Source organism: Ctenopharyngodon idella, chromosome 22, assembly GCF_019924925.1.
Source record: "Ctenopharyngodon idella isolate HZGC_01 chromosome 22, HZGC01, whole genome shotgun sequence".
NCBI classification, from domain to species: domain Eukaryota; kingdom Metazoa; phylum Chordata; class Actinopteri; order Cypriniformes; family Xenocyprididae; genus Ctenopharyngodon; species Ctenopharyngodon idella.
In genome coordinates, this window is record NC_067241.1 from 8,881,602 (window position 1) to 8,894,724 (window position 13,123).

The following is a 13,123-nucleotide window of genomic DNA, read 5'->3' on the forward strand; positions in this document are numbered from 1 at the left end:
ATTTTTGATGAAGAGCTTTATTTAAAAACTTTTACCACATTAACATTGAGACATCAGATACCAGATATTATATATTACACACATTTATATATATAATATATATATAAATATATATATTATATATATTTATAAATATATATATTATATATACATACTATATATATATGTATATAGTATGTGTATGTGTGATATATATATATATATATATATATATATATATATATAAATAAATATATATAATATATATATATATATATATATATATATATTTATTTATATATATTATATGTAAATAATTATTTGTACCCCTTAATTTTTTCACATTTTATGTTGCTGCCTTATGTTAAACTACTTTAAATTACTTTGTTTCACATCAATGTACACTCCATACACCATAATGACAAAGCAAAAAAACTGATTTGTGACAACTTATTAAAAATAAACTTAAATAATTACATTGCGTACGTATTTGTACCCTTTTCTGGGACACTTGAAATTTAGCTCAGGAGCTTTCCAATTTTGCTTCTAGATGTTACTGCACTTCTAGTGGTGTTAACTTATGGCAAATTCAATTGAATGGGTATGATTTGGAAAGGCACACACCCCACAATAAAAGGTCAAACAGCTGAAAATGCATATCAGAGTGAAAACCAAGCCACAAGGTCAAAAGAACTGCCTGTAGAGCTCAGAGACAAGATTGTGTCAAGACAGATCTGGGGAAGACTACAAAAACAATTCTGCTACATTGAAGGTTCACAGAAGCATGTAGCCTGGAACAACAAGGACTCTTCCTAGAGGTAGTCTCCTTGCCAAACTGAGCAACTGATGAAGAAGGGCCTTGGTTAGAGTCATGGCCAAGAAGCTGATGGTCACTCTAGTTGAGCTCCATAATCATATGGAGATGGGAGAAACTTACAGAAGGACAAACATCACTGCAACACTCTACTTATCTGGGCTTTATGGAAGAGTGGCCAGACTCAAGCCTCTCTGCAGTGAAGACATGAAAACCCACTTGGAATTTGCCAAAAAAAAGCACCTGAAGGACTCTGGTCTAATGAACCTCAGTTCCAAGCATCATGTATGGAGGAAACCAGGCACTGCTCATCACCTGCACAAAACCATCCCAAGAGGAAAGTGTGGTGGTAGCAGCATCATGCTGTGTTCTTCATCAGCAGAGACTTGTAGATTGTCAGAATAGAAGGAAAGCTCAATGCAGCAAAATACAGAGTTAATGAAAACCTAGTCCAGAGCATTCAGAACCTCGGACAGGGCAGAAGGTTCACCTTCCAACAGGACAATGACCTTAAGCACACAGCTAATATTTTTGCGAGGCGCCACTGTTCATACATAGATATATTCACTACCTATTTGCAGTATTTTAGATATTTTTAAGGAAGCAAATGAAACAAGGTCATAATTTGCTTTGAGCACATCTGGGACTGTCTGTATATTTGCATTAATTCCATGGTCTGGTGCACCTTTATGACAGAACAAGAATAGGCGGAGCTCAAGATAGCAGATTATGCGACGTTTATTTTTGAGGGGGGTGAAGTGTGACCAGTCAAATGAAAAATATGCTAGCGATAGTTTCGTTTGGTGCAAGATTTATTTTCCTACTCTGTCTTTCTTATGTTAAGTATATTCTAGCAGTAATTTGTCTGTCAGCGACGAATTCTCTTACTTGTGCCATACAGTGGCAACCAGCTCCCCTCTGCAGGATGAGTTGGTTCAGTCCGTATGCGCGCCGCGTCCATACTCGTTTCTATGACCAAGCGTGTACTTAAAACACGCTGTGTTTCTGAGAGCCATTTATCCTTTGAGACGACTCATATTTCCTCCCCACTTCCCTGTGCTTCCCAGTCTGAATGAGGAATAAATACAATACAGTATAGCCATGTCAGTTTCTGAGCCACCGTCAGTGGACTCTGGCGGAACGGGAGGGTATGGAGTCTTTTACCCGGCGGGATACCAGGCGTTGAACCCGGAGGAGCGCGGCCTAGACCGCGGCTTCCGACTCACGGCCTTTTCCGATATGAAAGGATGAGGGTGTAAAGTCCCGCAGGAGACTCTGCTCAAACTCCTGCAGGGACTAGAGCCTGACCGCCCGCCCGGAGAGGACGGCGGTTCGGGGACGGGTGTTGGAGACGAGACCGCTGACTTCGGGCAACTTGTTTCAGTTCCCCAGGGTCCTCGACTAGGTAAGTATGAGCGCGCGCTGACCTGTCACACCAATGCTGTCAAAAAGCGAGCACTGATTCGTGAACCTATCGTTCTTTTGAGTCGGATCTTTTCAATGAATCGGTTAAACGGTTCCCAAAATCACCAATTGGACCCAGAAACCAGAGTTTGTTGTTGCTGATAGCAGGAGCATTTGAAGTAACAGAGAGTTAGACTGACAGGGCGAAAAGCAAGTTACTAAAACCAATAAAACGTACTGGAAATATATTTTTGACTTGTATAATAGAATTACAAAATTTAACAATAAACACTCTTATTAATGGAAAAACCTTAATAAGCAGCAATATGTTGTCTACTTATGACTATTTGGATGTAAAATAAATAAATAAAAAACACTGAATCAGTTATATGAACTGGTTCGTAGAAACGAATGGCTTAAAAGAACCGATTCGCGGAAATGAGTCAGACTTCCCTATCATTGCGTCCAAACTGATAAAATGAAAGTTCTAATGTTATCTGTGCAAATAGAAAGGTTTAACACTAACAGCAGTTTGATAGTTTACCAACCGGTTTTGCAAAGAAATGCTTATTTATTGCGACGTTTTTGCAGTAAAGTTTTGGGTTTGATTTTTATATATATGTATGTGTGTGTGTGTGTATGTGTGTACGTATATATGTGTGTGTGTGTGTATATATATATATATATATATATATATATATATATATATATAATATATAATATAATATAATTCTGGCTTAACCTTTGGCTTATATCCTGTTAATTAAAAACTATGCAATCATTTGAAAGAGATGTGAACTATGGACCCAGGCTTCAAGTTAATGCTTGCCACTGAAAAATAGATCACAAGTAATCCTGCAAAAATGCTTCTTACCATTGCAAACGGAACGATTTTATAAAGATTTAAGTCCCCATAATATATGATTAGTCAAAGCTTCTATAAATATGCATGCATGCACATTGCACATGAATTTACAGAGAGTGAAAAATGATTTCACTGTTGTTTGTTGACTGCAGGTATTGGAATGGACTCATGTGTGATCCCTCTGAGGCATGGAGGTCTGTCCCTGGTCCAAACCACAGATTTCTTCTATCCTTTAGTGGAGGATCCTTACATGATGGTGGGTGAAATCTATAAATGTTTCGGAAAAGTTAGCATGCACCTTACAAATAAGTTGAACTCATACCCATTCTTTTACAGGGACGAATTGCCTGTGCAAATGTTCTGAGTGATCTGTACGCCATGGGCATCACAGAGTGTGACAATATGCTCATGCTTCTCAGCGTCAGTCAAAAGATGAATGAGAAGGTGAGCTGGGATCTCTGCTTTCGTTCTCTCTGTCGTATAATTTTTGGTTTTACATTTTTAAAGCTGATGCAACAATGTAAATTTCAATATATGAACTTGTTCAGATGTTTGCTACATTTTTGCATGATGTATTTGCAAAATCGGAAAGTTGAGTGTGAAATGGTTAATTTTATTTGTACTGTGTTGATGTTCTCTCAGGAGAGAGAGCAGGTGATGCCTTTAATGATGAAGGGCTTCCGTGATGCGGCAGAAGAGGGCGGGACTTCAGTAACCGGGGGACAAACGGTCATCAATCCCTGGATCATAATCGGGGGCGTGGCCTCTGTTGTGTGCCAGCCCAACGATTTCATCATGTGAGCGTTTCTGTCTAGTTTCTCTTGAATCAAAAGACTGTGTTTCTGTACACTTGGTTCTGAATGATCCAGTTTTTCCTAAACAAACATTCACCAAGAAAATATTCATTGTCTGACACTTCATAGTTTAAATGCTCACATATGTCTTTGTGTATATATACAGGCCTGACAGTGCTGTACCTGGAGATGTGTTAGTTCTCACTAAACCTTTGGGAACTCAGGTAGCAGTGAATGCCCATCAGTGGCTGGATATAGTGAGTATACATTTTTATCTTTGGAATGATTGCTTGTGTGGTTCTTTCCTCTCTTCCCCCTTTTTTGTAGAAGTTATGAAGGGATGACAATCTCATTATCTCATTAATATCATTTCTCTCTGTTTCGCTTTTACCTTTATGCTTAATTCCTTCAGCCTGAGAAATGGAATAAGATAAAGTTGGTGATTTCCAAGGAGGAGGTGGAGCAAGCTTATCAGGAGGCTATGCTCAATATGGCCACCCTCAATCGCACTGGTATGTCATTTCATAAGCACTCTTAGCATGGATTATTTTTAACAATGGGGCCAATATTCATTACACCCACCTCCTAGTTTTGCAACTTTGCACTAGATCAGATGGCCTATATGCATACTTTTGAATGACGAGGGAAAGAAAGAAAAAATAAAATCTCTTTTGCAGTACTACTAAAGAAAGATAAATTCTTTTTTTTTTTTTTTTTTTTTTTTTTTTATTTCTTGCTTAATTTAATTACTACAATACCTCTTTAGGCATATACACTACCATTCAACAGTTTGGAGTCAGTAAGATCAGTTTCCAAAAAAGTATGAAGCTGCACAACCGTTTTTAACGTTGATAATAAGAAATGTTTCTTGAGCAGTAAATCAGCATATTAGAATGATTTCTGAAGGATCATGTGACACTGAAGTCTGGAGTAATGATGCTGAATTATTTTATTTTTTTTAAATTGGTTTGAATGAATGAATAATTCAATGATTCTCTCATAAATACTTAACCTGTTACATTACTGGATGAATTAGCATTTTTTAACAAATTCCTTGAATGAATGATTCAATAACATAATTTTAAGTCACTTGTAACAATGTAATTGATACAATCATTTTTTTTTAAGTGATTTACTCTATTTTGATTGCTTCCGTTGACATCACTGTTTATATCTGAACTATAAACTTTTATCCCAGTACTTTACAATAATTAATACTTTACAATAATTTACTTACAACAGCAATACTTTACAATAATTTGAATATTTGTAACACAGAAATAGTGATACTGTGTGGTTGAAGACAGTTTGTGAAGCTGATTCATACACATGACAACTGCTTTCTCTGGGTCAGCGGCAGAGCAAACGCAGATTTGAATGTTCCGGTGTGATTTTGTCAAAGGGTTAATAGACCGGTGAATCGTTGTCATTTAGGAGAGATCGCATGGGTGTTTGAGTCGAGATCGTGATATTTTAACGATTAATTGTACAGTTCTACTTTACCGTCACAGGAATAAATTGCATTTTAAAATATATTACAATAGAAAACAGTTAGTTTAAAGTGTAATAATATTTCATAATATTACTGCTTTTACTAAATGTTTGATAAAAATATATGCAGCCTTAATGAGCACAAGAGACTTTCAAAAACATTAACCAGATCTTACTGACCTTAAACTTTTGAACAGTAGTGTATAAGGTAATTTCAGCAGTTTAAGTGATTTTTAAGGTTAAGTACAACAGATTTTAGATTGTTCAAAAAAAAAATTTTTTTCTCTCTCTCCAGCTGCAGCCTTAATGCACAAATTTAATGCACATGCTGCCACAGACATCACAGGCTTTGGGATCATAGGTCACGCACGGAATCTCGCCCAGCAGCAGAGAAATGACGTTGCCTTTGTCATACACAACCTTCCCATTATCTCCAAAATGGCCGCAATCAGCAAAGCTGGTGGCAACCTGTTTGGGCTTTTGCATGGCACCTCTTCTGAAACATCAGGTGAGAGTCACAGCTCTCAACACAATCAAACACAATCGTTTTAAAGTTAACTAATAATGATCATCATAACTTTGCAATTACACTGAAACTTGAAGTGGGCTTAACATAATCAGTGTTGGATAATTTCTCCGTAAATAAATATTATATTCACTTCAAATATTGTAAAGAAAAAGCACTTCATCCGTCAGTCTCCCTGCATCATCCCAACTGACAATTTATATTTAATGTTCAAAGATTTGTATCTTTATCTCCTATACGTGTTGTAATCAAAAGTAATAAATTAATGGTAAATTGAAGAATTAAATTCATACTAAACAGCCTAAATGTGTTAAAATACAGTTGACTATCAATATTAATAGTCACATTTGTTCAGTTAAATTTAATAAAAATAAATGCACATGATATTCAAGGTCCTCCACAGGTTTTTACAGTATTAACATTGATTAATCAATTAATCATTTATCTATTCCTGTAAATGGACATTCCTGGTCCGTAGAGATTTCTACAAGCTCTTAGGTAGATAAAAAAATCTTTTCCTGCCTCTCTCAGGTGGTCTGTTGATCTGCTTGCCACGGGAGCAGGCTGCCCGGTTTTGCGCCGAGATGAAATCCAGTCGTGTGGGTTTGTCGGGAGCAGTGGGGCAGGATGGAGGGGTGGGTGATGGGCAACAGGCTTGGATCATTGGCATCGTGGAGAAGGGCAATCGCTGCGCCCGCATCATCGACAAACCTCGGATCATAGAGGTCCCGTACCGTGGCTCTGTGGTCAGTGCGCAGGAGGGGAGCAACAATAATGCCAGTCCTCCTGAGGTGCAGCAGACATAACAACCCCACTATGCCACGCAGGTCTCTCAGTGATCATTACGCTTTACCCCTGACCCTCACTATGTCCTCGGTGGGAATGATAGATTTGAATGTGTGCTCATAACAGACATTGTGTTTGTGAAGGACGGAGTATATGCGGTTACTCTTGCTGTCCATTCCCTCCCCCTGTTCAACCAAAGGGTTGAGAGCAACAGACCAAAAATATTTTAACTGACCTGGTGGGAGATGGAATGGACAACAAGCAAACAAATTTTCATCTCTCGTTCTCTTCTCCCACTCATTCTTTCAAACACACACACACCTCCACTCTGTTGTCTTTATTTTTCCTGGTTGAGCTGTTTTTCAACGTTTATCAACTATTCTTTAAAAGGATAGCTCACCCAAACCATAAAATATAACTTTAGTAATTAACCCTTATGTTGCTTTAAACCTGTATGCTGCTATATGTTCATTTTTATTTTATTTTTGTTTTTAGAAACACAAAAGGAGAAATTTCAGGCAGACAATTTTCTATAAAACATCATGAAAGTGGTCCTTCTATATTCCAAGTCTTTTGAAGCCACTGCAAAAAGTGATTTTTCTTACTCAGTATTTGTCTTATTTTCCAGTACAAATATCTAATCATTCTTAAATTAAGAAACATTTTCTTGAGAAGCAAAATGGCATCTTGTTTATGAAAAAATGTATTAAAATGAAATGATTTTATGCTTAAAACAAAAATAAATGTTGTATAAATGGAAAAATAACCTTTTTTCCCTTTTGAAATAAGTGTAGTTTTCTTACCCAGTTGGCCGATATATTTTTCTTGTTTTACGTTTAAACTAACTTAATTTTGATACATTTTTCAGAAAACAAGACATAAAATCTTATCTTCGTGCTTCTTAAGTCAGTGTATGAATGCTTAGATATTTGTCTGGAAAGACAAATATCTGAGTAAGAAATTGAGTAAGCGATTGAGTGAGTAATTGTAGTTATATGGGAAAGGGCTCATAATTCTGCTTTTGTGTTCCTCTGAAAACGGCATACAGGTTTAGAACAACATAAGGGTGAGTAATTAATAAAATAAAATTGACATTTTTCAGTGAAGTATTCCTTTTTGTAGAAAAAGTTTGACTGAAAACATTTTTGAAAACTTTTTTTTTTTTTTTTTTTTTTTTTTTGCGGAAATGAGTTTGAAACCATTTTCAGAGCTTAATTATTTCTGCTTGATGAGGTGGAGTCTTTGAGACCTCACACTAAAATGAAGCCGAGTTTACTAAGAAAACATTCCAATGAGTTCCTGATCAATCAGACGCTTTGAATAACAAATATCCTAAATGACAATCAAATGTGTTTTCTTTCAAGCCATCTAACAAACGCATGTCAAAGCTGAACATACACTCACACCAATATATACTGGGGCCTGAGTAATCATAAATGTCGGCTTAGTTAAGATATTTAATAGTACAATCAATATTTATTTTGTCAAAGATTTAAATGCAATTATCCAAATTTCAAGTGTTTTTTTTAGTGGTGTTTATCTTCTACTGTTCCAATCAGTCTAATTCATCCACCTGTTTTAATAGGACATTCTTGTAACATTGACATACGTCTGGTAAAATTAGGTTATAATGTTCTTTCTTGTGGGTCGTTTTCATGAATAGAGTGACCTTTTGCCAGATAAAGTAGTTTAGACCGTTTCTTCATTCATAAAAATATGGACAACATGTGTCATGGTTAGAAGTTAATTATGAATGATTGTGGTGAGACATATGGATGATCTTTTTCTTCTCTCATTAATTCTGTTGATTTTGAACAGAAGATAAGGTAGTCTGGTTCTCCCTCTTGTATCTGAGAAAGGGTTGAGCAGCTTTCTCCGGTCCAGCGGGTGAGCCCAGAATGCCAGTTGTGCCGTTTGAATGGCTGGGACAGAACAGCAGTGTCCTCAGTCCTCTTTATGACACCTCTCTCTTTAACCCCAGCTAATGGGACAGGTGAGGTTGATGTTAGATAGGAAGGGATAGGCTTGATCTGCCATGTCCATTCACATGGCACTGGTTTTGTCATCGCAGTTTTCATTCATTAAACCATTGAGACTCAATAAACTTGTAATTTCTCTAAACTGGCTCTATTATTCATTGAAGCTTGAAGCTTGTTTCATGGTCTCTGTTGTTGATTTTATAGATGTGTTGAATGTAGTTCACCACAATGTGTCAGCAGAGTGCAACACTGTAAGATGGAAACGACCAACAGAATCTTTTTCTTTTTTCTTTTTTGCCCACAGATGCTTTGCTCTGTTGTCTTTATGTATTGGCTTCTCTCAACATCATGTCATGTTGCTTCAGTTTACCTCTTTTAAAACTCAAATGCAGTAATTGACAGCTGGATTTAGTGTTTTATAAACAACATTTTTTTAAGCGTATGGCAATTGTTTTTTGAGCGAGGGGATACTGAAAAAGAACGAATGAACATAGTGGTCAAAAATGTGCATGATCAGAAACAGATTTTTTTTTTCATCTTCAGCCAGTAGACAGATGTAGGTTGAAACGTTTATGACTTTAATAAAATTTGAGATGATATGTGAAGAAAGAGTTCATTTGACTGGAAAGTAAATATTTCATTAGTGGAAAGTAAACATCACTTGACTTCTATATTAAATTACATTTGCTTTTAGGTTCATAGAGAGAAAAGCAGAGTGCTGGAGAATACATTGTATCCGTAAAGAGAAAAACATCTTAATTTTTCATCTATCCCTCATAATAGTAAGAGACTTATCCAATGCTTCAGTATGTGTATCAACTCAATATGAAAACAAATAGGAATTTGTGAAAGAGTTCTTCCCATTTCAACCCTGTCCTTTTCACCTTTAGGTTTTGTCTTCTCTTCTTGTTCTCCTCTTGCCTGAATTGGCAATTAGACAATTATAGATAATCATCTCTCTTTTTATCAACCTAAAACATTCTGTTTACTCGCTCTTCTCCTGCTATCATCTGGTTTGCTCTTAATTAGCAGAGGAAGAGATTTATAATCACTCACTGTGGGCATATTTTGTTTTTCCTTCTCAAATTCTGCAACCCCTCTTTTCTCTTACATAATGTCCTTTTTGGTACAGAGTCTGATCTCAGTGAGGAAATAGTTTAGCAGCTTCTGATTCCACTCATTTTCTGTTCACTGACTCTGATGCCGTGCCTGGTCTTAACCTTGGTGGACCAGTTGTTGCACTGTCCATTGATTTTCTGTGTACAGCAGAGCATAATGTGTTTGTGCTCATCACTGATTATTCCATTTTTGTTATGATTAGGCAATATTAATTTTGAAAGCTTCCCTGCTGTTGAATTTATGCCGTCACAGCTAAATCTTAAGCCCCACAGCAAAACAAATCTTATTTTACCTGAGTTGCGAATGTGAATTGGCTGTCTGTAATTAACACAATGCGATAAAACACAGTATACTGCAAGATAATGCCAAGAAACGTCTTACAGATGCATCCAAAAACAAACATACAGTACAAAGCGACAAGTGTGGTTGGAATTACAAACAAATGACTGATGTATATCATAATTTTGACTTTCGTCCCAACGTGCCTCAAAGCCATCACGTCGTCCCTGTGTCGAAGAAGTCCAGCATCAATGACTATCGGCCTGTTGACTATCCGCTTGTCATGAGGTACATCAAGACCTTGCTGCCCCCTTACAGTTTGCTTACTGCTCTCAAATTGCCACCACCCTCCAACTATAGCTCTTACCTACATTGACAAAAAGGACACATATGTAAGAATGCTGGTTATAGACTTCAGTTCGGCATTCATCACAATTATGATTAGAAAGCTGACCCTGCTGGACCTGAACCCCTCCCTCTGGAACTGGATCCTGGACTTCTTGTCTGAGAGGCTTCAGACAGTCTGGATCAGGAACAGGTTCTGAACACAGGAGCCCCCCAGGGCTACATGCTTAGTCCATTGCTGTTCACTCTGCTGACTCACGACTGCATCTCAAACCACATCATCAAATTCGCAGATGACACCGCCATTGTGGGTCTCATCAGCAAAGACAATGAGTTGGCATACAGAGAGGAAGTGCATCAGCTAACGGACTGGTGCATAGTCAACAGCCTGTCCCTGAACGTGGACAAAATGTAAGAGATGGTTGTTGACTTAGGAGAGCATGTAACAACTACTTTCTGCTTGGTGTCCACTTGGCAGAGAATCTCACCTGATCTCTCAACACCAAGAAATCCCAGCAGCATCTCTACTTTCTACGAAGGCTGAAGAAAACACAAAGTTACCAGTTCAGTCTGAAATGCTGAGCTGTATAATTTAAATCATTAGTACAGCTAGATTATTTCTTAGGTCAGCAAAGTATACTTTATAACTGAAAGATATGCAAATTAATCAAAATCTATCTGTTTGGTTAGCAATAACTGGCTGTAGTATGTGAACTTGACAAAAATGGGATGACAGATATTCATTTTTGAGTTGTGTATGGAGAGCATGAGCCCCAAAGGATCTAGATGAACCACAGCGACTGCCTCTTACACAAGTGCTTTTTTGCAGCCAATCTCCAAAAATATCCTTTGCAGCTGTTCTCAAATCTCCATTTCTAGACATGAAGACTGAGTGGTGTAACCGTAAAAAAAAAAAAAGATTCATCTTTTTCAGTGGGGGTTTTATCTTGCCAACAAGGGAAAGCGAGATAGCAGTCTGCTATACTATATATGAAAACAATTCTAAGAAATAAATTAATTTTACTCAGTAAGAACGCAGTAAATTAATCAAAAGTGACACTAAAGAAATTTGTAATGTTACAAGAGATTTTATATTTGTGACCCTGGACCACAAAACCAGTCATAAGTCGCAAGGGTATGTTTGTAGCAATAGCCAACATGGGTCAAAATTATCAATTTTTCTTTTATGCCAAAAATCATTAGGATATTAAGTAAAAATCATGTTCCATGTAGATATTTTGTAAATTTCTATACCGTAAATATATCAATTTATTTTTTTGAGTGTATATGCATTGCTAAGACTTCACTTGGATAACTTTAAAGGTGATTTTATCAATTTTTTTTTTTTTTTACACCCTCAGATTCCAGATTTTCAAATAGTTGTATCTCGGCCAAATATCCTAGCCCATGCCATATGCTGGTACGCTAACCACTAGGCTATCGGCACCGACCTGGGTCACGTTTTAAATAAATGCTGTTCTCTTTTGCTTGTATTCATCAAAACATCCTGAAAAAATATTAAAATATTAAAAAAAAAAATACAAAAATATTAAGCATCACAGCTGTTTTCAGCATAATAATAAGAAATCATTATGCACCAAATCAGCATATTTGAATGATTTCTAAAGGATCTGAAAATTCAGCTTTGCCATCACAAAAATTAAAATTAAGAAAAGCTAAAAAAGTTAAAATCAAAAGGGAAAACAGTTATTTTATTTATTTATTTATTTATTTTGATCAAATAAACCCAGCTTTGGTGAGCATAAGAGACAGGAAAATCCTACTTAACCCAAACCTTTGAACGGTATAGTGTGTATTTATATATAACTGAATACTGTATACAGTGCTGCACACTATTCAGTAAGTTGTAAGCTGGTATTCCATTCCAAACATATCCAGTTTCTTATCTATTTCACTCTGTCCTCTCCTGGTATCCCATGTGACCCTTTAAGAGTTGACCCCACATGCTTGAATAACCAGTTAACAGGGTTTAGCATGCATGTAAGAACGTGGTGTGCATTACAGTTAATCTTTTCTTTCTAAGTGGTCTCTGACAGTGATTGCATCAGCTATGTAGAGGTGTCTTGCGGTAGCACTCAAACTGAGATTTCAGATTAAGAGAGAAAATGTAATGTACGCGTCTATTTAAACTGGTAAATTTCCCCTTAAAGCATAGGTTGCTCTTCTATACAGTCATCCTGAGAAGTATGGTTTTCTCATCTGTGATGCAGAGGCAAAAATAGACTGTCATGTTTTTGTGAAGTTCCTTTGCATAAAGGAAAGCGACAGGTACATGCAGCCACCACTTTTGACCCCAGGCATGGCACCCGTCTGCCTGTCATCTCCCAGTCAGCAGAGGCAGGGTAGACCGAAAGCAAATACACAAGCATATGGTTGTTAAGGAAAATCCATATCTAAAGCATTCTGTTTTTTGAGCTCTATTGTTTCATTAGTGCCTCCAACAACACAGGGCCGTTCACATGCCACAAAAATATCAGGTATAAGTAACAGTAGAGGCTCTCTAAAGTCAATTCTCATAAAATTATAGCAGTGCAACTCATTTCAAATAATGTTTGCAATGTATTTGCTCTTCTTATTTGTATCCAGGCAAGTCCACTCAGTAGTTTTAGTTTTAAGCAAAAATAGTACCATTACGGAGTAAATTATTCTCAGTTGACTGTGAATAGAGTATTTCTACAATGGTATAAGTAATTGAAAACATTATTGAAAAACATTTTCCAA

General features: G+C 36.7%; 1 protein-coding gene across 1 annotated transcript; it reads left to right on the plus strand.

The window, feature by feature from the left end:
• The first annotated feature begins 1,729 nt into the window (after positions 1-1,729).
• sephs3 (selenophosphate synthetase 3) lies at positions 1,730-8,780 on the plus strand. The gene is made up of 8 exons (XM_051879606.1): positions 1,730-2,198; positions 3,215-3,318; positions 3,399-3,506; positions 3,705-3,859; positions 4,023-4,113; positions 4,269-4,368; positions 5,643-5,855; positions 6,405-8,780. Exons 1-8 carry the CDS (start codon positions 1,895-1,897, stop codon positions 6,677-6,679), a joined length of 1,350 nt encoding a protein of 449 aa, XP_051735566.1. The 5' UTR covers positions 1,730-1,894; the 3' UTR covers positions 6,680-8,780.
• The last annotated feature ends 4,343 nt before the right edge of the window (positions 8,781-13,123 follow it).